The sequence below is a fragment of the Lucilia sericata genome, unplaced genomic scaffold (genome assembly GCF_015586225.1).
Source record: "Lucilia sericata isolate MDLA Ls3-8-SP2 unplaced genomic scaffold, ASM1558622v1 Contig001069F_arrow, whole genome shotgun sequence".
Taxonomy (NCBI): Eukaryota; Metazoa; Arthropoda; class Insecta; order Diptera; family Calliphoridae; genus Lucilia; species Lucilia sericata.
Genome location: NW_023995046.1, coordinates 124,533 through 150,828, shown reverse-complemented (window position 1 = coordinate 150,828; position 26,296 = coordinate 124,533). Strand labels below are relative to the sequence as shown.

Sequence of the window (26,296 nt, the reverse complement as noted above, 5' to 3'; positions counted from 1 at the left end):
ACTATAGACTAGACTATAGACTAGACTATAGACTAGACTATAGACTAGACTATAGACTAGACTATAGACTAGACTATAGACTAGACTATAGACTAGACTATAGACTAGACTATAGACTAGACTATAGACTAGAAGATAGACTAGACTATAGACTAGACTATAGACTAGACTATAGACTAGATATAGACTAGACTATAGACTAGACTATAGACTAGACTATAGACTAGACTAGACTATAGACTAGACTATAGACTAGACTATAGACTAGACTAGACTATAGACTAGACTATAGACTAGACTATAGACTAGACTATAGACTAGACTATAGACTAGACTATAGACTAGACTATAGACTAGACTATAGACTAGACTATAGACTAGACTATAGACTAGACTATAGACTAGACTATAGACTAGACTATAGACTAGACTATAGACTAGACTATAGACTAGACTGTAGACTAGACTATAGACTAGACTATAGACTAGACTATAGACTAGACTATAGACGAGACTATAGACTAGACTATAGACTAGACTATAGACTAGACTATAGACTAGACTATAGACTAGACTATAGACTAGACTATAGACTAGACTATAGACTAGACTATAGACTAGACTATAGACTAGACTATAGACGACTATAGACTAGACTATAGACTAGACTATAGACTAGTCTATAGACTAGACTATAGACTAGACTATAGACTAGACTATAGACTAGACTATAGACTAGACTATAGACTAGACTATAGACTAGACTATAGACTAGACTATAGACTAGACTATAGACTAGACTATAGACTAGACTATAGACTAGACTATAGACTAGACTATAGACTAGACTATAGACTAGACTATAGACTAGACTATAGACTAGAACTATAGACTAGACTATAGACTAGACTATAGACTAGACTATAGACTAGACTATAGACTAGACTATAGGACTAGACTATAGACTAGACTATATGACTAGACTATAGACTAGACTATAGACTAGACTATAGACTAGACTATAGACTAGACTATAGACTAGACTATAGACTAGACTATAGACTAGACTATAGACTAGAACTATAGACTAGACTAAGAGACTATAGACTAGACTATAGACTAGACTATAGATAGACTATAGACTAGACTATAGACTAGACTATAGACTAGACTATAGACTAGACTATAGACTAGACTATAGACTAGACTATAGACTAGACTATAGACTAGACTATAGACTAGACTATGACTAGACTATTCTAGAGACTAGATATTCTATAGACTAGACTATTCTATAGACTAGACTATTCTATAGACTATTCTATAGTTTAGACTATTCTATAGACTAGACTATTCTAAAGACTAGACTATTCTATAGACTAGACATTCTATAGACTATTCTATAGTTTAGACTATTCTATAGACTAGACTATTCTATAGACTAGACTATTCTATAGACTAGACTATTCTATAGACTAGGCTATTCTATAGACTAGACTATTCTATAGACTATACTATTCTATAGACTAGACTATTCTATAGACTAGACTATTCTATAGACTAGACTATTCTATAGATATACTATTCTAGACTAGACTATTCTACAGATAGACTATTCTATAGACTAGACTATTCTATAGACTAGACTATTCTATAGACTAGACTATTCTATAGACTAGACTATTCTATAGACTAGACTATTCTATAGACTAGACTATTCTATAGACTAGACTATAGACTAGACTATAGACTAGACTAGACTAGACTATAGACTAGACTATAGACTAGACTATAGACTAGACTATAGACTAGACTATAGACTAGACCATAGACTAGACTATAGACTAGACTATAGACTAGACTATAGACTAGACTATAGACTAGACTATAGACTAGACTATAGACAGACTATAGACTATAGACGACTATAGACTAGACTATAGACTAGACTATAGACTAGACATAGACTAGACTATAGACTAGACTATAGACTAGACTATAGACTAGACTATAGACTAGACTATAGACTAGACTATAGACTAGACTATAGACTAGACTATAGACTAGACTATAGACTAGACTATAGACTAGACTATAGACTAGACTATAGACTAGACTATAGACTAGACTATAGACTAGACTATAGACTAGACTATAGACTAGACTATAGACTAGACTATAGACTAGACTATAGACTAGACTATAGACTAGACTATAGGCTAGACTAGACTAGACTATAGACTAGACTATAGACTAGACTATAGACTAGACTATAGACTAGACTATAGACTAGACTATAGACTAGACTATAGACTAGACTATAGACTAGACTATAGACTAGACTATAGACTAGACTATAGACTAGACTATAGACTAGACTATAGATAGACTATAGACTAGACTATAGACTAGACTAGACTAGACTATAGACTAGACTATAGACTAGGCTATAGACTGGACTGTAGACTAAGCTATAGACTGGACTGTAGACTAGGCTATAGACTGGACTGTAGACTGGACTATAGACTGGACTGTAGACTGGACTATGAACTAGACTGTTGACTATATATTGGGTTATAAACTTTACTATAAATTGAAATATATATATTAGACTTTAACTGCAGATGGGATTACATACATATGTATGTATACAATTTTTTAAAGATTGAATAATATTTTTGAATCAGATATTGTTCGCTAATATGTATTTTTTATTTTAATAATCATTTTAAATCTCTGCTCTTATATATATGTATACGCAATATATCATTTAAAAATATTTGCAAAATACAAAAACAAAATTATTAAATAAAAATCTATTTTTAATGGAATTAAAAACTAAAAATTTTCACACACATTTCAAATAAAGAGCCACAAGAAAACAGACGCTATTTTTCTTTCAAAACAAAACGAACAAAAGTGCGGGCGGTCAAAATTCTCGACAAAAAAAAAGGAAACCCCATTTAATTTGTTTTTTTTTTTTTTTAATAATGATTTGTTTGATCGGAAATCAATCAAGTTTTCTATGAACTCTAAAGAACTCGTTAATGATTTTATTTTTATTGAAATGTCTGTATTATTTAAAAAAAAAACAACAACAAGAGAAAATAAAATTAATTTGATTTTTAAGTGGAAAATTTGTAGTTGACGTTAAAGTGAAATTCTATATCAAGTGTTAATTAGTGGAAAAAGAAAAACGAATATATGTGTAATGGAAATTTTAATTTATATGTAAAAAACGTATACATACATATGATAACATTTTAAATGTACACATACAGACATATGTAAAAGTATTTAATTAAAATGAAATCTTATATGAAAAGTTAATTAGCAAACGAAATGAAATAATAAAAATATCGAAATAATTGTTTAAATTGTTGATACAACATAAAAGATTATTGAAATTCTTAACAAGTGTTAATTAGTAAAGAAAATTATAGAAAAAAACTTAAATTAATAAAAATTCTTTCACTGCTACAAATTTAAATAGATTTTATTTGAAATTTAACGGTCATTGCGCATAAGTTTTTACTTTATATTGTTGTGGTGTTGGTGCACTTTATGCACTCACACACACACATACACATGAATATTAATTAAATCAACAACAATAACAAAAGTATTTCTCATACAAGAATAGTCAGCAACTAAACAAAAGAGAAAATTTTTTTTTTTTATTTTGCATTCAATTTACCAACTCATGCGATATGTGTGATTCCGAGCAACATCAACGAAATCAACAACAACAACCACGGCAGGCAACTGCTGTTAAACCGGAACCTTTAACCGTTGCTCTTAATAATACACAATGGCAAGAGCAACAACAGCAGTTGCAGCTGCAACAACAACAGCAACAAATGCAACATGCATTGCCAGAAGGTATAGAATTTAGAATTTAATGTCACTACATGTAAAAAGGATAGGCGATATACTTCAAAAGCACTTTTTCCATTTTTAATCAAAAATGATCGATATACGTCAAAACAAGGTGTCACCACACACCTTGTTTTGACGTATATCATATCCATAAAAAGTCCAGCGGTTTGGTTTTGGGCGTGAAAGAATTAATGTAATGAAGAGGAGAAAGACAATTTCTTGAGAAGACTCCCAGTCCGTATTAGCGATTAAAAATAAATAAGCGCGAAAATAATAAAAAATTTACTGAGATCAAGATGTTCAAAGGGTGTTACGGAACTGGGGCTCTTCTAAAAAAATGGCTTAGAAGAATTCTTAGAAAAGTGGTTCTTGGAACACCTAATGTATGTCAACTGCAACTTAGTTAGTTAGTTAGTTAGTAGTTAGTAGTTAGTTAGTTAGTTAGTTAGTTAGTTAGTTAGTTAGTTAGTAGTTAGTTTAGTTAGTTAGTAGTTAGTTAGTTAGTAGTTAGTTAGTTAGTTAGTAGTTAGTTAGTAGTTAGTTAGTTAGTTAGTTAGTTAGTAGTTAGGTAGTAGTTAGTTAGTAGTTAGTTAGTTAGTTAGTTAGTTAGTTGTAGTTAGTAGTTAGTTAGTTAGTTAGTTAGTAGTTAGTTAGTTAGTAGTTAGTTAGTTAGTTAGTAGTTAGTAGTTAGTTAGTTAGTTAGTTAGTTAGTAGTTAGTTAGTTAGTTAGTTAGTTAGTTAGTAGTTAGTTAGTAGTTAGTTAGTTAGTAGTTAGTTAGTTAGTTAGTTAGTTAGTTAGTTAGTAGTTAAGTTAGTAGTTAGTTAGTTAGTTAGTTAGTTAGTTAGTTAGTTAGTAGTTAGTTAGTTAGTTAGTTAGTTAGTTCGTTAGTTAGTTAGTAGTTAGTAGTTAGTTAGTTAGTTAGTTAGTTAGTTAGTAGTTAGTTAGTTAGTTAGTTAGTTAGTTAGTTAGTTAGTTAGTTAGTTAGTTAGTTAGTTAGTTAGGTAGTTAGTTAGTTAGTTAGTTGTAGTTAGTTAGTTAGTTAGTTAGTTAGTTAGTTAGTTAGTTAGTTTAGTTCGTAGAGTTAGTTAGTAGTTAGTTAGTTAGTTAGTTAGTGAGTTAGTTAGTTAGTTAGTTAGTAGTTAGTTAGTTTAGTTAGTTAGTTAGTTAGTTAGTTAGTTAGTTAGTTAGTTAGTAGTTAGTTAGTTAGTTAGTTAGTTAGTTAGTTAGTTAGTAGTAGTTAGTTAGTTAGTTAGTTAGTTAGTTAGTTGTTAGTTAGTTAGTTAGTTAGTTAGTTAGTTAGTTAGTTAGTTAGTTAGTTAGCTAGTTAGTTAGTCATGATGGGACTGATAAATTATTTTTAAAAAGTCGATAGTAGTTTTGATTCACCTGCCTTATAGTCCCTTGATCAATATATGCTCTCTCTGGGATTATGAGTTGATACTGGCGAATATGCCAACGATATTTTTTGTTTAATATAAATATAGCAAAAATTTGGAACTTTCCTATTTACAGGTGTATACTTATCTTCTGGTATTACACATGTGTGAATATTTATTCTGATTCATATTTATCGGACATGTTCACATGCATGTGCAAACTTATTTATGTATGAGTATGTAACCTGCAACTCTAGGCGGATTGTCCCAAATTGTAATTTTTCTAACTACTTATTATTATCCCTAGTTATTGTAAACACTAAAGTGACGACATATGTATCATAATACTTAAGAACTCTTATATTTCAAATAATCCAAAAAAAAAAAATATATTAAAAAACCCTACTCTAGTAAATAGGACTATTGTCCTAAAGGGGCTTCACACTGACCTCCTAAAACTATCGGCTTTCTATACCTACACACACACACTCATATTCATGTGCATTCAAGTGCATGTTTAAGGCGTTCATTAACACCGTAATTACAATGAGTGAGCGGAAATGCAAAATAACAATAAACATTAAAATGTTGAAGGTGCAAAACAGTGTATATGTATGTGTATTGAAATATGGTCAAAATAATCAAGTTTGCATTTTAATTTTTAAAACAAAAAAAGAGGTTAAAATAATTATTTTTAATAGCGCAGCAAAATGCCAGCCATTATTTAAGAGTGTGCAATTTATTATGTTCGTATTTGTAATTTTTAATTTATAAGAGAAACCATTTAAAGTGCAAAGGTATAAACATTTGGAAAATTGATGTAAATGTTAAAACAGCAAACATATTTCTATATGGTTTGATTTCAATTATGGTAATAGCGTGTAAATCAAAGTAATGCATCATGTTATTAAAATTGAACATTTTTTTAAAGTGCGCTAGAAATCAATTATGCTAAAGTAATGTAGATATTATTTATAATACCCTTCACCTTCGTGAGAAGGGTATATATAAGTATGCCCCTACGTTTGAAATTTCTAGGACCCTATAAAGTATACATATTTTGTGTCCTTATAGATAGCGGAGTCGATTTAGCCATGTCCGTCTGTCCATCTGTCCGTCCGTCTGTCCGTGTGTCTGTCTGTCTGTCTGTCCGTGTGTAAGTTGAAATCAGTTTTCAGTGGACCCCTGATTTCTGCGTGATCCGAAACACCAAATTAAGCATGTAGGGCCTGGATTAAGTGAGAACCCATTAAAGAGAACTTTTTGGTACTTTTTAGTTCTTCAAAAGGTACTTTTTGAATTTCCTGTAATATTGAACGTGAAATTAGCCATGTAGAGCCCGGAATAAGTGAGAACCTATAAAAGAAGATATTTTGGTACGTTTTCATTCTTCAAAAGGTACTTATTGAAACCTAAGATCTAACATGCAGGGTTCAGAGTGAATGATAACTAAAAATTTAATATTTATAGATAGCGGAGTCGATTTAGCCATGTCTGTTTGTCTGTCTATCCGTGTGTATGTTGAAATCAGTTGTCAGTAGACCCCAGAAAGTCGATTGTTTGGTACTTTTTCGTTCTTCAAAAGGTATTTTTTGAAACATAAAATCTTACATGCAGGGTTCTGAGTGAATGATTACTAAAAATTTTATATTTATAGATAGCAGAGTCGATTTAGCCATGTCTGTCTGTTTTTCTGTCTGTCTATCCGTATGTATGTTGAAATCAGTTTTCAGTAGAAACCTAAAAAAGGGAACTTTTTGGTACTTTTTTGTTCTTCAAAGGGTACTTTTTGAATTTTCTATAATATTGAACCTAGAAACGTGAAATTAATCATATCGAGCCTGATAGAGAGAACCTATAAAAGGAGATTTTTTTGGTACTTTTTCGTACTTTTTGAAACAAAAAATCTATCATGCAGGGTTCTGAGTGAATCGCATTCTACTTTAAGAACCAAACACTCAGATCTGCCGGTTTATTACTGTTTTCTTTGCAGAGTGCTAGTATAAATATTTAAAATTATTTCTTTTTATTATGTGTTTATTTTTAGCGTAAACAAATAAATATATTTAATGATTTTAATTTTTATTTCTATTTTGTTATGTTTTTTTTTTTTTAATTGCTTCCAGACTTTTTGATTACGTATTTTATTAAATAAACAAATAAATTAGGAAATAGGTAAACAAAAAGTTGACTTACCTCCATTAGTTCTAGCTCCAAAAATACCTTAGCTTGGTATGTTCTGAGAAAATAGGGATAACAACTCTGATCATTGGCTTCAATTAAAATCGTATATATTTCCGACTTTATTACCTTGTATAGAACAAATGTGAACCTCATAAATAAATATCTCTATATTCTTACACTCATATCTTTATCATATGTTCATGAATATATATTTTTCTCATCTCATTTCAAATGATTTGTTTTAGTATCTAAAAAAATCTTTAACAATTCCAAATATATGAGCAGTTGATTTTTCCTTTCAATTTTTTATTGTTGTTGCTTAATTTTCTTTTTATTATTTGTTTTATTTTTGTTTTGCTTTTTCAGCTACTTAAAAGTTTCTTTCTTTTTTGCCGATTTTTCAAAGAAACAATTTAAAAGCACATTATTTATTTAGAAAAGATTAGAAAAATAAGAACATCAACAAAAAAAGCTAAAACACAAACAGCAACAACAGAAACAATAAAACCAAAAGTAAATCAATGAAAAATAAACAAAAGCATTTGTAAATATTAAGCAGGTACTTAATAACATATTTTCTTTGAATAGAAAATGTTTATATGGATTTCAGTGTTGCCCGTGTAAAATTTGAGGACTCTAACTCTAATGGTTTCCCTTATATAGGAGTTTTTGTATTTAATTAACATGGGAGGTGTCACGCCCCCTTTTTAAAATAAACCAATTTATTATCGATTTGGTTATGGATAATACCCATGGATATCATAGTGGTTCGTGAAAAATTTGAGCATTTAAGCTTTAATAGTTGTCCAATTAAACGAATTTTTGTTTTTATTTCGTATGGGAAGTGCCACGCCCCTCTACTTACACTCAGCCATGTTTTCCTTAAATTTTTAAATTAATTTCAATGTTTTGTTCAAAATTTAAGGATTCTAGCTAGAACAGTTTTCCACATACATATAGAATTTTTTGTATTAAATTCACATGGGAGGTGCCACGCCACCTTTTGCTAATAAACCTTTTTATTATTGATTTGGTTATGGATAATACCCATGGATATCATAGTTGTTTGTAAAAAATTTGAGCATTGTAGCTTTAATAGTTGTCCAATTAAACGAATTTTTGTTTTTATTTCGTATGGGAAGTGCCACGCCCCTCTACTTACACTCAGCCATGTTTTCCTTAAATTTTTAAATGGATTTCAATGTTTTGTTCAAAATTTAAGGATTCTAGCTAGAACAGTTTTCCACATACATATAGAATTTTTTGTATTTAATTCACATGGCAGGTGCCACGCCCCCTTTCGCCAATAAACCAATTTATTATCGATTTGGTTATCGATATCATACTGGTTCGTGCAAAATTTGAGAATTCTAGCTTTAATAGTTGTCCGGTTAAACGAATTTTTGTTTTTTACGTATGGGAAGTGACACGCCCACAATTAACATCCAGCCATGTTTTCCTTAAATTTCTGAAATGGATTTCAATATTTTGTTCAAAATTTGAGGATTCTAGAATATAATTTTTTGTATTTCATTAATATGGGAGGTGTCACGCCCCTATTGCTAATAAACTAATTTGTTATCGATTTGATTATGGATAATACCCATGGATATCATACTGGTTAGTGCAAAATTTGAGAATTCTAGCTCTAATAGTCTCCCAGATATACAAATTTTTAGTTTTCTTTCGTTTTTAGAGTGCCACGCCCCTCTACTGACATCAAGCCATGTTTTTCTTAAATTTTTAAAATGCATTTCAACGTTTTGTTAAAAAATTCAAGGACTCTATCTATAACAGTTAGTTATAGAATTTTTTATATTTAATTCACGCCCTCTTTTTGTTAATAAACCAATTTATTATCGATTTGGTTATGGATAATACCCATGAATATCATAGTGATTCGTGAAAAATTTGAGAATTCTCGCTTTAATAGTTGTTCAGTTAAACGAATTTTTGTTTTTATTACGTATGGGAAGTGCCACGCCCACTATTAACATCCAGACATGTTATCCTTAAATTGTTAAAATGGATTTCAATGTTCTGTTCAAAGTTTGAGGATTCTAGCTATAACAGTTTTCCACATACATATAGATTTTTTTGTATTTAATTCATAATGGGAAGTGTCACGCCCCCATTTATTATCGATTTGGTTATGGATAATACCCATTAATATCTTAGTGGTTTGTGAAAAATCTGAGGATTCACGCTTTAATAGTTGCCCAGTTAAAAAAATTTTGCTTATTCTTTCGTATGATAAGTGCCACGCCCACTATTACCTTTTAGCCACATTTTCCTTAAATTGTTAATATGGATTTTTATGTTTTGTACAAAATTTTATTATTCTAGCTTTAACGGTTTCCCATATACAGGATTTTTTGTATCTAATTCATATGTGAGGTGCCACGCCCTCTTTTTTTAACCCACTAATTTATTACCCAAATGTTTACATCGATGTTAATATTGTTCTATATTCAATTGTTTCTCAAATATAAGAAATTTTTGTATTTTATTTATATGGGCGTTGACACGCCCTCTATTGCTAGTTCAGCCATTTTTCTCAAATTGTTTATATGGTTTTCAATGTTGCCGGTTGAAAATTTGGGTTTTCGGAATATTATGCTAAGTTAATCTGGTTCTTTGTAATGCCTTCATGTCTGACCCCATATTCCAGAAGTTATTCTACCAACTTTCACTTCAAACAAATCCGTTACCATCGGGGCAGGTTTATAGTGATAGTCTGACCAGATCCCAGCTTATCATTAAGTAAACAAAATTTACCATAAATTCTCAATTTAAAAACAAAAAATCTGCGTCAGTCTAATGCTTATTTGACTTTGTTTTTACTATTAACTAAAATCTACTTACGTATAATGAAAACATGTAAGAATATATAGTCGGGCATGGCCGATCATTTGATACTCTACACCAGTGATTATATTACAAATTTTGTTAATTTTTTTCTAATAAGAAAGTATTTAATTTGGAATATTTTAACCAGAGGGGCTATGCTAAATAATAGACCGATTTTAACAATTTTCAATAGGCTTCGTTCTTGGATCAAAAGAAGAGTATGTGGCAACTTTCATCAAATTATCTGGAAAATTGCGACCTACAGAGTGCGCACAAGGTTTAAATGGACACGCAGACGGACAGACAGACAGACACACAGACAGACAGACAGACAGACAGACAGACACACAGACGGACGGACGGATAGACGGACATAGCAAAATCTTCTCAGAGAATGATTCTGAGCCGATTGGTATACTTTAAGGTAGGATGTAGGACCAATATTTCTGGGTGTTACAAACATCAGCACAAACGCATAATACCCTCCCCACTATAGTGGTCTGTAGGGTATAATCACAAAATTTTAAGAAAAATAATAATTAACTTTTAATATTTTCTTAAAACTAAATAAAAATCTATTTAAACTTTAACTTTTTAGGATTTATTTTTTTTTATAAATATTTAGTTGCTCTTTATTATTTGCTTAAGATACAAATGCTATAGATAGAAAATTATTTTAAATAAATATTAAATGTATATTTAAAATATTATTAAAGTTAATTGTGGTGTTTTTTTTTTTAAATAAGTTTTTAAAAGTGAACAACTTGAAACAAAATGGAACATTAAACGTTTGGCATCATTAGTTTTAAAGATTTTCTATAAAATAATTAAAATTAAGTGGAAAAGCCAAAAGAAACCAATGTGTCACCTAAATTGATTTATTGAGTAATAAAACTCATTTGGTGCAAAAGAAAATAAACAAAATATTTGGTAAAGAATTTTTTTATTTTGTTTAAATTATAAGAGAGTATGAGAATCATATATTTGATCTTACAAGTTTTTCTCACTATTTTAGCTTTTACTATTATAACAAAATTTTTAATAACCTAAAAACCCTAGTGGCTAATAAAACATATTATCAACTAGCTAATACATCAATTAGTTTAAGTAATGTATGTGAAATGTCATCAGGAATATAAATTAAACTAAATAAAATTATTCTATTTGAAATAATATAAATACGTCATCAAAACATTTAAATATTTCTCACCCTAATAGATGACAACATAAACATGCCAACATACACTAACTTTCAACAGTGGTGGGGAAATTTAAATCATTGAGCTCAGAGGTTGTGAAGATCGTTAATTTTATTTTTAAATCCACATATCTGAGTTAAATTAATTCAATCAATTATGGATCAATCCTCATAAAGTTTGACAGAGTAATTAATCTTTTCATAAGTCTTGTTCGTGTAGAATGTAATCACTATACTTGTACTTTTAAGCGAGTTGTGGACTTTAAAGTAATTGTCTGACGGCTTCTATATACATATATGAGAGATAGGGCCAATTATCTACCGATCCTCATCACATTTTACAAAATCATTTCAGTTCCTATAAAACTTCTTTATGTGGAATTTCATTGCTACACGAGCTGTTTTAGGGCAGTATTCAGCGTTATAGTCATAGTCTGAAGTGAACCTTATATGGGGGCTAGGTGAAATCGCGGGCCGATATTGCCCATTATTAATACTAAACACACTGCCACAACTAAAAATACTTATACAGCTCTTTAGCTAATTCCCTTTGGACTCTACGATGTTTTCCACAGGCAGACAGATAGACAGACGGACAGACGGATAGTCTTCGAATGTAATAAGGACCCAGTTAGTTAGTTAGTAGTTAGTTAGTTAGTTAGTTAGTTAGTTAGTAGTTAGTTAGTCAGTTAGTTAGGTAGTTGTTAGTTTAGTTAGTTTGTTAGTTAGTTAGTTAGTTAGTTAGTTAGTTAGTTAAGTTAGTTATTAGTTAGTTAGTTAGTTAGTTAGTTAGTTTAGGTAGTTAGTTAGTTAGTTAGTTAGTTAGTTAGTTAGTTAGTTAGTTAGTTAGTTAGTTAGCTTAGTTCGTATGTTAGTAGTTAGTTATGTTAGAGTTAGTTAGTTAGTTAGTTAGTTAGTTAGTTAGGTTAGTTAGTTAGTTAGTTAGTAGTTCGTTAGTTAGTTAGTTAGTTAAGTAGTTAGAGTTAGTTAGTTAGTAGTTAGTTAGTAGTTAAGTTAGTTAGTTAGTTAGTTAGTAGTTAGTTAGTTAGTTAGTTAGTTAGTTAGAGTTAGTTAGTAGTTAGTTAGTTAGTTAGTTAGTTAGTAGTTAGTTAGTTAGTTAGGTAGTTAGTTAGTTAGTTAGTTAGTTAGTTAGTTAGTTAGTAGTTAGTTAGTAGTTAGTTAGTTAGTAGTTAGTTAGTTAGTTAGTTAGTTAGTTAGTTAGTTAGTTAGTTAGTTAGTTAGTTAGTTAGTTAGTTAGTTAGTTAGTTAGTTAGTTAGTTAGTAGTTTAGTTAGTTAGTTAGTTAGTTAGTTAGTTAGTTAGTTAGTTAGTTAGTTAGTTAGTTTAGTAGTTAGTTAGTTAGTTAGTTAGTAGTAGTTAGTTAGTTAGTAGTTAGTTAGTTAGTTAGTTAGTTAGTTAGTAGTTAGTTAGTAGTAGTTAGTTAGTTAGTTAGTTAGTTAGGTAGTTAGTTAGTTAGTTAGTTAGTTAGTTAGTTAGTTAGTAGTTAGTTAGTTAGTTAGTTAGTTAGTTAGTTAGTTGTAGTTAGTTAGTTAGTTAGTTAGTTAGTTAGTTAGTTAGTTAGTTAGTTAGTTAGTAGTAGTTAGTTAGTAGTTAGTTAGTTAGTTAGTTAGTTAGTTAGTTAGTTAGTGTTAGTTAGTTGTGTTAGTTAGTTAGTAGTAGTTAGTTAGTTAGTTGTTAGTAGTTAGTTAGTGTAGTTAGTTAGTTAGTTAGTTAGTTAGTTAGTTAGTTAGTTAGTTAGTTAGTAGGTTAGTTAGTTAGTTAGTTAGTTAGTTAGTTAGTTAGTAGTTAGTTAGTTAGTTAGTTAGTTAGTTAGTTAGTTAGTTAGTTAGTTAGTATAGTTAGTTAGTTAGTTAGGTTAGTATACGTTCGTTAGTTAGTTAGTTAGTTAGTTAGTTAGTTAGTTAGTTAGTTAGTAGTTAGTTAGTTAGTTAGTTAGTTAGTTAGTTAGTTAGTTAGTTAGTAGTCGGAGTTAGTTAGTTAGTGTTATTGGGTTGTTTAGTTAGTTAGTTCGTTAGTTCGTTAGTTAGTTAGTTAGGTAGTTTATGGTTGTTAGTTAGTTAGGTGAGTTAGTTTAGTTAGTAGGTAGTAGTTAGTTAGTTAGTAGTTTAGTTAGTTTAGTTAGTCGTTAGTTAGTAGTTAGTAGTTAGTTGTTGTTAGTTAGTTAGGTAGGGTTATTAGTTAGTTGTAGTTTTAGTTTAGTTAGTAGGTGTGAGTTTTAGTTAGTTAGTTAGTTATGTAGTTAGGTTAGTTAGTAGTTAGTTAGTTAGTTAGTTAGTTGTAGTAGTCGTTAGTTAGTTAGTAGTGTTAGTTAGTTAGTTAGTGTAGTTGTTAGTTAGTAGTTAGTTTTACGTTAGTTAGAGAAAAGTTTAGTTATAGTTAGTTAGTGTGTGTAGTTATTATAGTTGTTGGTTTCAATGTTTGCCATCTCTGCTACCTAAGTTGATGCATTTATTTAAATGTTTGAAAAACACTAGACACGTCACTAACAATTTAATTAATGTTTTTTTTCTTATTTAGTGCTTTCAAACATTTTCTAAACATTTTCATTTCGTTTTCACATCATTTGGCAGTTGGCCAGAATAAATTGTTTTTCTTTTTCGTTTTGATTTTTAGAAATTAGAATATCTTCTAGTGTTGATACTTATTAGACATGTTTTAACTCAAAGGTGAAATAGTAGACAAAAACAACAAGATAAACACTAGAGTGGCGATTATTTTGAAAATAATTTCTAAAGATTCAATCTCAAGAGATTTTAATTATGTGTGCTTAACATTTCAAAGCAAAAGGAAGTTGAATGGATATTTATTTTTTTGTTTTTACAAAAAAAAATTAATTTAAAATTGTATATTGATTTAAAAAAATAAATAAAATTTATATAAATAAATAATTTGAAATATGTAATGTACTTTAACCTCTGTTTTTGTTTTCGTTAATTTACAGACAGCCCTCTAGGGCCTACCAAACTGGCACATCAATTTTGGTTTTCATATCCGCCACCTGGCGCTGGCGGCGGTTCGTCAAGTAAGTTTTCAACTAATTTTCCTCTTCAATAGTTTTTTTTTAGTTGTCGAATTTATACTAAATAGTTGTTTTGTTTTAAACAGAAAAAAACAGAAACATTTATAATAATCAAAATATTTGTTTTTGATTTTCTTTTTAATTGTTGTTTTACTTGAATAAAAAAAATATATATAATGGAAAAAAATACGTTTCTAAATAAATTTCAAAATGTGTGTGCGTGTGTGTGCGTATTGTTATATTATTTTAATTATTATAAAATAAATCATTTTATAAAATTTCATTTTTTCTATTGTTAGTCTAAATATTGATGTTTGTTTTGGCATTTAGTTTGTAACGAAAACTATGAAAAATAAATAAATAATTAAAACTAAATAAAAAAAAAAATAAAATAAACTAAATTGATTGATTACTTTCTCTTAACGTTTATTTTGTAGGTATTTTAATGTCATTTTTTCTTCACTATTTAAATATTTGTTTTTCTAGAGTTTGATATAAGTTTCTATTCGAAATAATTCAATTTCATATTTTAAGTTTTTATATCATGTAGCAATTTCCCACATTTGTTTATGATTTAAATTCATATTTAATAGTTTGTGTTAGTTAGTTATTAATATTTAATTAATATTATTGTTGGTTATACCCTCGTCTAATAAGGGGAGTTTTTAAGAAATATTTAAATTTTTTTGTAAATATTTTATTTACAGTGTAGTAGTTTTTAAAACCTAGTAGTAAAATTAGTTCTAATGCAACTCCGTTAGGTTTTATCAAGACTAGTATTCTCAGAAGGCTTAGAATCTTCAAAAGGCTAAAAATGAGATAGGCACAAGATACCTTATGAACCGAAGTAGGCGGGATATACTTATTGAAGTTGATAGCAGTAATAAGTAAGGACATTGGGTGCTGGGCAGACATGGAAGTCGGCTTGGGCTCCCCTTTAATGAACACTGTCACAGCAGTAAAGACAGGGAAAAGGAAGAAACGGTCTCCCATCTTCACTGTGAATGCCCCAGGCCGTGATATAGAGCTAGAATCTAGAATGACTTTATCACATTTTAAGTCGATATTGTGGGTTGGCTGTCCCGTTCGCTGAGACCAGGATCTTAGACATCGTTGATGCAGAGCTTTCGCATCTGACTTACACTGACCTTGGAAGAATTTAGCTTTTGAACAAGCCTTAGATATTTACTAATTAGAACAATGTTTAGCATGAGGCCGTCACTTTACTTTTGTAAGTATTAACTGGGTTAATGAAAATATCATTCCCAGAAAGAGAATAACACCGACGGGATCATAAATTCTTTTGACAGTTTGATTTTGCTTTCTGATTCTAAATGGTTTGATAGTAATATCCTTGAATGCTTCTAATAAGAAAATTAAGCCTTCGATATCCTGTGTATGCTTTCTTATTAAAATCTTGAATAATTCCCATTTACTGTAAATGATGACGGATCTCTCTAAACATAAGGCTTTAATATGATTATACTGTTAATTTGGGTACTGAAACCCACATCGCCAGTTGTACTTACCACTAGGTACAAAAGGCACAGCCTTTATCTTAAACTGTGGAATGGAATTAGTTTCGTTTAACTAGGTTTCTTCAGGAGTTATTCATTATAAAGTGTGTCGGCACCAATTTCACTCATTCCTAACAATCCATAAAGACCTATAGATGAATTTTACCGTATTATGTTAAACATCAATGTTTCCTGGGAAAAAAGATGCCTGTAGAGTTAAGAATATTCTACATACTGAAACATATACATATAAGATATGAGACGGAAAGTGCAGCCCAAAGATTTGCATTAAACAAATTGAGCATATGCGGTTATGGTATACATCATCAATGTATACTGGACATATTGGAAGGATATTTCCAAACATCAGATGTCCATAGTCTTGACTATAGTCGAGTCTATAGTCTTGACTATAGTCGATTCTATAGTCTTGACTATATTCGATTGTAGTCTCTAATATATAATAGACTATTGTCTATAGTCTTAACTATAGCCTAGTCTATAGCCTTGACTGTAGGCTAGTCTATAGTCTTGGCTGTAGTTTCGTTTATAATCTTGACTGTAATCTCGTCTATAGTCTTCACTGTATTCTCGTCTATAGTCTCATCTATATTATTGACTGTAGCCTCTTTTATAGTCTTGTCTGTAGTGTCGTCTATACTCTTGACTGTAGTCTTGATTGTAGTCTCGTCTATTGTCTTGACTATAGTCTCGTCTATAGTCTTGACTATAGTCTCGTCTGTAGTGTTGACTGTAGTCTCTTCTATAGTCTTGACTGTAGTGTCGTCTATTATCTTGACTGTAGTCTCTTCTATAGTCTTAACTGTAGTGTCGTCTATGCTCTTGACTGTAGTCTCTAATATAGTATTGACTATAGTCTATAGTCTTGACTGTAGTCTCGTCAATAGTCTTGACTACAGGCTAGTCCATGATCTTGACTATAGGCTTGTCTATATAGGCTAGTCTATAGTCTTGAATTTAGTCTCGTCTATAGTATTTATTGTATTCTCGTCTATAGTCTTGACTATAGTCTCGTCTATAGTGTTGACTGTAGTATCTTCTATAGTCTTGACTGTAGTGTGGTCTATACTCTAGACTGTAGTCACGCCTACAGTCTTGACTGTAGTCTCTTATATAGTATTGACTATAGTCTATAGTCTTAACTATAGGCTTGTCTATATAGCCTAGTCTATAGTCTTGACTATAGGCTAGTCTATAGTCTTGAATGTAGTCTCGTCTATAGTATTTACTGTATTTTCGTCTATAGTCTTGACTATGGTCTTCTCTATAGTGTTGACTGTAGTCACGCCTATAGTCTTGACTGTAGTCTCTAATATAGTATTGACTATAGTCTATAGTCTTGAATATAAGCTAGTCTATAGTCTTGACTTTAGGCTAGTCTATAGTGTTGACTATAGGCTAGTATATTTATTTATATTTACTGTATTCTCGTCTATAGTCTTGAATGTAGTCTATAGTCTATAGTCTTGACTGTAGTCTCGTCAATAGTCCATGATCTTGACTATAGGCTAGTCAATAGTCTTGACTATAGGCTTGTCTATATAGGCTAGTCTATAGTCTTGAATTTAGTCTCGTCTATAGTATTTACTTTAATCTCGTCTATAGTCTTGCCTATAGTCTCGTCTATAGTGTTGACTGTAGTGTCGTCTATACTCTAGACTGTAGTCACGCCTATAGTCTTGACTGTAGTCTCTAATATAGTATTGACTACAGTCTATAGTCTTGAATATAAGCTAGTCTATAGTCTTTACTATAGGCTTGTCTATATAGGCTAGTCTATAGTCTTGACTATAGGCTAGTCTATATTCTTGAATGTAGTCTCGTCTATAGTATTTACTGTATTCTCGTCTCTAGTCTTGACTATAGTCTCGTCTGTAGTTGACTATAGTGTTGACTGTAGTTTCTTCTATAGTCTTGACTGTAGTCTGGTCTATACTCTTGATTGTAGTCTCTAATATAGTATTGACTATAGTCTATAGTCTTGAATATAAGCTAGTCTATAGTCTTGACTTTAGGCTAGTCTATAGTATTGACTATAGACTAGTATATAGCCTTGACTGTAGTCACTTCTATAATGTTGACTGTAGTCTCGTCCATAGTCTTGACTATAGGCTAGTCTATATTCTTGACTATAGTCGATGCTATATTATTGACTAAAGTCTAGTCTATAATCTTGGCTATATTCTCTTCTAAAGTCGTGACTATATTATCGTCTATAGTCTTGTCTAAAGACTCGTCTATAGTCTTGACTATATTCTCGTATTGACTATAGTCGGTGTTTCGAATTATAACCCTATAACCTTATCTTTAGCCATAATATCACTAGAAATAACTCCAAGACCATATTGGACTGAAAAGCAGACTTTACCGAATACACTTAGAGTGGCAAGACTTGCATCATATGGGTACCTGTAACAAAGAGCGAATGTTTTTGTTGTAAAGGTTTAGAAAGTTAAACTAACGAATTAATTAAAAACATTGCGGCAACAACTAAAGAAACAGTGGTTAGAACCACATAGATCCCATAGAGTAACACTAAGAATAAAAAGCCTTGCAAGTTTATGTTTGGTATAATATTACGCATACTATGTGTACACGTTTCAGTTGGCTTCAGTTGCTGCCTTTTAACTTAAAAGTAGTTTCAACATTCCTATTCAAAATACTTAACGAAAAAGTATAAAAATAGGGTGTTATTTAGGCAATTAAGCCTATTAATCTCATAAGAGAGAGACTATAAAAGTTGACACTTTAAAGAAACCTATGACGAGGGTATAATTAACAAAAACACCAATTTAATTTTTCATTGTAGATTTATTTATTTTGAAATCATTTGCATACAAATTAAAATTCAATCCTTACCCGATATAAATGAAAATGTTTTGTAGTATTTTTAACTTAATTTAAATAAAGTTTTTTTTTAAAAAAAAGTAATTGTATTGAAAGAAAAAAAAACTGTTGTTAATTTGTGAATGCTTTTCTTGAATTCAATTTGACAATTTTTTTAAATTTAAATTTAAATTTAACAAAAAAAAAATTATTGTTAAAATTAAAAAAATTTTGTTTGAAAAAATATTAATAATAATTAATTTTAAATATATTTTTCCCCCATTTTTTTCTTTGTATTTCACACAAGTACTCTCAAAACGTAAATGCTAACAAAAAACCATGAAAAAAATAATAAATTGATATCAAAAAAAAAAAAAAAGAAGAAAATTGAACTGAGAAAAAAAGTCTTTTAATTAGAGTGTAAAATAAGGAAAAAAAAATTCAAAGAACATTTTGAAAAAACTAATAATAAAACAAAAACAAAACATGAACTAAATAATAATAATAAATGATAAAATAAATGTAACGCATTGTAATTGTTGTACTGCCATCATTTATTTACAACTTACTACTACTTACTACAACTAATCATAATAAAAAATACTACTAATAAAATTAGTATTAAATAACAAAGTTACTACTACTACTATTTACAAACTGTGTATGTTTCACTTATTTATAAAATTGTGTGTGTATGTGTGAGTGTCCGTAGAATCATTACTAACGTTTATAAACATTTCAAAACTCAAGTAAACATTTGTTTAAAAAAAAATATATATATATCTCAGTAACAAACAGATCAAAAAAATCTAAACATTTAGAGGTAAGGCTTGAAATAATAAAATGTAGCAAATAAACAATTTTACTAACAAAATTTAAACGTCTATATTTTTTTTTTCAATTAAATTAAAATTTCAGTTTCATTTACTTACGTTTACAATTATAATATTTTGTTTGTATAACAAAAATATAGAAGAAACATTAGTTTCTTTAAATTTTGAATAGAAACTTTTTTTCCTGATAGTTGTAATTTTTTTTTCTGGGTGTAAAATATTGTTTATTTAGTTAGTGTTTATAAAGTTAAGTATGTTATTAGTTTTAGTTTAATAATTTTATTTTAACATATATATATATTTAATTACTTATTTGTCTAGTGTATGCATGATTTTCTTTTAAGCATGATTTTTATATAACATCAGTAACATACAGTCTTAAACAGTTTTCAAACAAACAAATAATTTTAGGATTTAGAAATATTGAAAGTTTTACGAGTAAAGTATATAGATTAAGAAGTGTCCATCTGTCCATCTGTACATGTAAACTAAAAACATGTAATGTAAAAACAGGAACGAAACCTATTGAAAATGGTTGAAATCGGTGCATGAGTTCACCTATTATTCATGCAACCAGGCCTTCGAATATGAGCTTTTTAACTCAAAAATATACTGGAATCTCTTTAAAAATCGACATATTAGCGGAAATAACACTGCTGATTTTGGTTATTAACGGTTCTCCTATACCGATTACCTTTAGAAAGATACTTAAATGTTCATAATTAACTTATAATTATGAAATTTAGCATAATTATGAAATTCAGCATTCCTAACTTAATTTTTTCATTTATTTAATTTGTATGTACTACATTGCGTATGATTGATAAAATAACACTCATACGTCACCAACACTTTTCAATGAATACAAATTAATGTGTTTCTCCAATTTTTCTAACCTTCACTTTGTGTTCTGAATTCTTTTAGATAGCAAAGTCGATATGTCCTTCAGTCCTTACATAAAAGGAAAATGATTTTCTAGAGGTCTCGGAAATCTACTGGTCCATATCTTGAGATATTCCATCAGACATGTTTTCGAGAATTAGCATAATCTGTTATGCTAAAATTCTGAGAAAACCTACGACTTTTTAATAAAGATCTTTATAGACAGAGTAGACGATTAAGTCATGTCCATCTGTCAGCTTGAGATGACTCATCAGATCCCTTTTGTGTGCATTGTGCAGGATATGCAGGTGTCTATTTTTGTACATGTTTCGCCCTGACCATGTACAAGCACTTTGCTACTTGATATCTTACTTGATTAATCTAATCTCTGACCGTTGCTGCCCCATTGCTTAATTTTCGAGATGCAAAAACATCACATCACGTTTACAAGCATGCCGGAGGGATGTGCTATGCTAATAGGCGAAAGACAAGTTCTTATTTAATGAGAATACACTGTGGTTAGTCTGGCATGAACAGAGAAAACCCTGAAAATACCCCGACTAGAAAGGGAAATTCAATGGTGTCACTTGTATAAGATAACTTATATCCACCACCATTCAACCCAGTTTACTTCTTATTTATCTCACACATTTACAGAGGAAAAATCTGATACAGAATTTGCAACTTAGAAAGAAAGAAAGTGAGACATCGGAAGTATTCGAGTCCATATCAAGAAATATTCTATCAGACATGTTTTCGCAGAATCGGTTCATATAAAATTCTGAGAAAAGCGCAGTCAATAAAGTTACGCCCGTCTGTCTGCCAGAAGTCAAGTTATACTTTTACGACTTCAAGATGAGCTTGAGACGACTCACCTTTTTTGTGTGATTTGCTCAGGTCAATTTTTGTACATGGTTCTACATGTACTTGAGCTATATAACATCTGTCTGTTGCTGCCCCGTTGATTAATTTTCGATGTGCAACAACAAACGGTAGAAAGAAACAGAAATCTATATAATAGGAGAATGCAAGTTCTTATTTATATACTTCGTTGCGTATGATTAATAAAATAACACTCATACGACACCAAAACATTTCAATGACTTCAAATTTATGTTTGTTCCACTTTTTTAACCATCACCTTGTTATTCCTATTATAAATCCTTATGGTAGGAAGGTCGATTTATGGATGAACCTTAGTCCTTATGTATATGATATTATAGTGACATAATTTGTATACTACATTGCGTATGATTGATAAAATAACACCCATACGATACTAAAATTTTCAATGATTTCAAATTAATGTTTTTCTCGCTTCTGTAACCAGCACCTTGTGATCCTCTTCTAAATCCTTACGGTAGCAAAGTGCTTTTAGTGATGACCTTCAGTCCTTATGTATTTGGAAAGTGATTTTCTAGAGACAACGAAAGTCTTCGGCTCCAAATGTAGAAATATTTTATCAGACATGTTTTCGAGAATTATTCTGCTGATTCATATAAAATTGTGAGAAATCAAATGACTTTTTTTTATTAAAGATCTTTATAAATAGTGTTAGTTAAGCTATGTCCGTCTGTCCTTACTATGTCCCCCCCCGGAGCATGTTTCCTTGATGAAATGTCCATCTTGGTGTATTGCAATCCCGGGGTAAAGAGGTGCTACCAGTACTTCTAGTCTGCCGGGACTATAAACTGGTGATGTCAAATGTATCCTCGGCGTCGCCTTGGAATGGTTTGGCATGGGGTCTAACCTGAGCACCATATAATCTGGCACTACGGGTGGCCGGTTGCCTACAGGACCTAGTCCTGACCGGTCAATTGGTTGAGGTTCCTTCGGGATCCACGTAGTGGCTGTGGTTTAATACCCAAAAACGCGGGGAGAGAATGTTGGTTTAAGGACTGATATATCCTATACTTAATGGGTTGGATAATTCCCTCTTCGAACAGGTCTGTGTACAAAGTAGCATATGCTGGATTCCTAAACCCGATCGGTATCTCTTACCGGTCGCGTAGTGGCACGCCGGTATATGCTGGGGAATTGTCAGGTTAGTATTCAATGGTTGCCCGTCATCACGTAGAGCGATCTTTATGATCATGGGAATGGAACTGATGCGAAAATTGGTGAAAGATCGCGAAAGTCTCCATATATTGGAGATTAGTACTAATTTAGTATGCCTTTTCACGCTTCGGGGAAGTTCTTCGGTGCTGTTGCCATTTCAACAGGATATATTGATACATGCTACGCGACTAATTGTCGGGGCAATTATTGGTATTAATTGACTTTGGAAATTCCTATTTCCTTTGTCACATTGATCGGGATCCTGATCCATTTTGTTGGCTATTTCGGACTACCAAATATGTCTCTAGGTGCTGTTGCCAAAACAACAGAGCCATCTCAGTAGTGTGGTTGCGCGGGCTTAAAGAGGTTAAGGAATGCACTGGAATGGGTCATTAGATGATGGGGATTGCATTTTAAATAATACAATCTTTCATGACATCATAAGGGTGGTAACCTTCCGGTTTACCGGAAGATTGATTTCTATTGAATTTAGACCAGTGATTGCTTTTTCCATGCCGGGGTTTGCATTGGCATTGATCCCATGCTGCCTGTCATTCCGCAACGGGGCTACTATGACAAGAGATTAGATAGCTCGAGTTCTTTTGCAAAGCGCTTGTACATGGGCCGGCTCAGCCATGTACAAAAATTGCCACCTGAGTTCTTCGTTGAAGAATTCAGGGGCGCGTGGTAGACCGTCTCTTGTCTACCCAGTGGATGAAAAAGACCACCGTGAAATAAGGCCATCAAGGCAGGTGTTCACGTTAAGCACTTGACATTCGTGTCCTTACTATGTCAGAAGTCGATCGTTTTACGTGAAATCTGCCAAACGGACTTTTAGAACCGCAGGGTAAGATTGATATTACTCACCAGCGCCGCTTTGTATGCCTTGCAAAGGATACACAGGTGGCACTTTGCTTAAGCTATCTATCTCTGACGATTGCTGACCAGTTGCTTAATTTTCGAGATTTCAAAAAAAAAAAAAAAAACCGTTCCGTTTACAACCACGCAAATGGAATGATCTGTGCTGATTCTACAACAGTATCTAGAGACGTAATAGAGGGGTTTTTAAGGGGAGTTTTTATGGGTTTAAGGTCACATATGGACAGTTCCTTTCAAAAGTTGGCAGTACTTATAAAAAAAATAGTTGTGCTGATTTTTAAAAAGATACCAGTTGACGTAGTTATGAGTAAAAAGGCCATATCGGAAGGTCTAGTTACATGGGTGCTATTTGGGTGAAATAATTGACCGATTTCAACCATATTCAATAATAATTTCCGAATTAGATTTAACTGTGTATCATGAACATTGTGGCCTGTAATGGATAGACGGACGGATATGAAAGTGATTCTGAGTTGATCGGACAGACGGACGGACCTGAAAATGAAAGTGATTCTGAATGGCTCGGTGCATTTAGAAGCATTAGTTAAAAAATTGGACATAAGATTCGGCACAGTCAACTTAACCACTCTTACTAGTGTTTTATATAGAATCTTCCTTATAATCCATTACTTGTCACATTAAATTTTAAATTCCCAATTGCTGTAAAATTATGAAAATTATGAAATCATTTTGAAATTTATTTCTACTTATTTATGACATACAGTAAAACTGACAAAGGTATTATTAGCTGCAATTAGCAAATAATAAAAAAATTATTTTCAATTCTCATAAATTATGCAACAAATGGCAATAATGTGCTTTACAAAAGTTGTTTACAAGTACTGTTCTGCACATGTTAAACACACTTAAGTAGGAAACTAATAATGTCATAAATATAAATACATATTAACATACTTACATACATACATATGTACAAGGTTTTTTTTTTCTCAATAACAAATATGAGTAAAAAAGAAAACACAAAAAAAAAAAAAATATGGATAAAAAAATACTAAATGGTTATTAGGGGCAGTTAAAGAACATAAAGAAGAAAAGTGTAACAATTGTTATACGGGGTCAGAAAATATGTTAACAGCGCCAAAGTCGTATTAAAATTAATATAACAGTGTCTAGTCGCGGTTTTTTTCTGCTCTAGTTTTAGACGAATTTAAATAAAATAAATTTTGTTAATACTTTTGTGCCCCTAATGCACATCTATAACTAGATTATATAATTATTTTTAAGCAATTTATATAAATAAAATCCTGTCTAAACTTGCTAGTAATTTAAACACAAATAAAAAAAAAAAGTGCCAAAAATAATTTCTCTTACGTCAACTGTTTAGGCATTTTTGCCCTTTCTACCGGAACTCCCTTAAAAAAGGTGTTAAACACGCTTTTATATTTTTACAGTTTTCTAGGTTTTTATTTTTGTTTTTTTTTTTATTTATCTACTTTTACCATAAACAATTTCATGCTTGATATGCTAACCAATATAAGGAAAAAACCACCAAATAAATAAAATGAAAAAAAAAAAACAAAAAAAATTTTTTCAACTTGCCTCTGCCACACAAACGTCCATCAGTATGTCTGCTGTTAGGTTCGAGAGTAAAAATATACGGTTTCATTAGCCATATGCTAGCACGAGTTTCGTATCCATTAGACAGATAGACATGTATGCACAAGTAGAATTAACCAAGCCATGAACGAAAAAAGATACCTCGATATAGTAAGCCTTGTTGTGTCTGGAAAGTGTTAAGGGAGTGTTGGGTTAACTGGTCAATAGGCCAATAATGTTTTAACATGAAATATCATACCACCACCTTTTTTTCTATCGTTTGATTTTTAAGGAAAAAATAAAACTTTAGCTACATGTGTGTTTACAGGACTGTTAGACAGTGAAAGAGAAAAATTAAAACAAAAAGTTAAAACCTTTAGAAGCCAAAGCTCCACTACAGAATTAACTCCTTGTGCAAGAATTGATTTTGGTTTTGTCTAAGCGATGACCTAAGTGCATACAAATTGACACCTTTTTGCTCATCTTCTCGGTCTTAGTATCCTTTATTCCTCCTAGTTTTGTTTGCCACTGTAGACACTTTAACACGGGCTGTCAGTTCGACACTGAAACAACTTAAATGAACGATTGGTTAACATCAAATAGGTTTTACAATATACATATTTTCGATTATTTGTAAAACAAGACAAAAATAATGAAAACAAAAAGAAACTATGTAAAAATACAAAATGATAATTTTTTAGCTGGCAATAACGAATTTTATATGCCCTGTACAGGTATTCTATATTTTTAACAGATATTAATCTTTAATTTTTTTTTATGGAAAAGGTCAGTTTTATTTAAAGCTTTTCTAAAAGCTTTTTAAAACAAATGCTATTAATGAACAACGTTAGTTTAAGCAAATAGACTAGACTATAGACTAGACTATAGACTAGACTATAGACTAGACTATAGACTAGACTATAGACTAGACTATAGACTAGACTATAGACTAGACTATAGACTAGACTATAGACTAGACTTATAGACTATGACTACTATAGACTAGACTATAGACTAGACTATAGACTAGACTATAGACTAGACTATAGACTAGACTATAGACTAGACTATAGACTAGACTATAGACTAGACTATAGACTAGACTATAGACTAGACTATAGACTAGACTATGACTAGACTATAGACTAGACTATAGACTAGACTATAGACTAGACTATAGACTAGACTATAGACTA

General features: G+C 30.8%; 1 protein-coding gene across 1 annotated transcript in view; it reads left to right on the top strand.

The window, feature by feature from the left end:
* Positions 1-3,078: 3,078 nt before the first annotated feature.
* The window catches only part of LOC119609859 (voltage-gated potassium channel subunit beta-2-like), a 147,744-nt gene continuing 124,526 nt past the window's right edge, over positions 3,079-26,296 (top strand). Inside the window, exons 1-2 of the mRNA XM_037964847.1 lie at positions 3,079-3,882; positions 14,450-14,530. Coding sequence (XP_037820775.1) covers positions 3,711-3,882; positions 14,450-14,530 — 253 coding nt within the window. The 5' untranslated portion in view covers positions 3,079-3,710. The remainder of the gene's footprint in view (positions 3,883-14,449; positions 14,531-26,296) is intronic.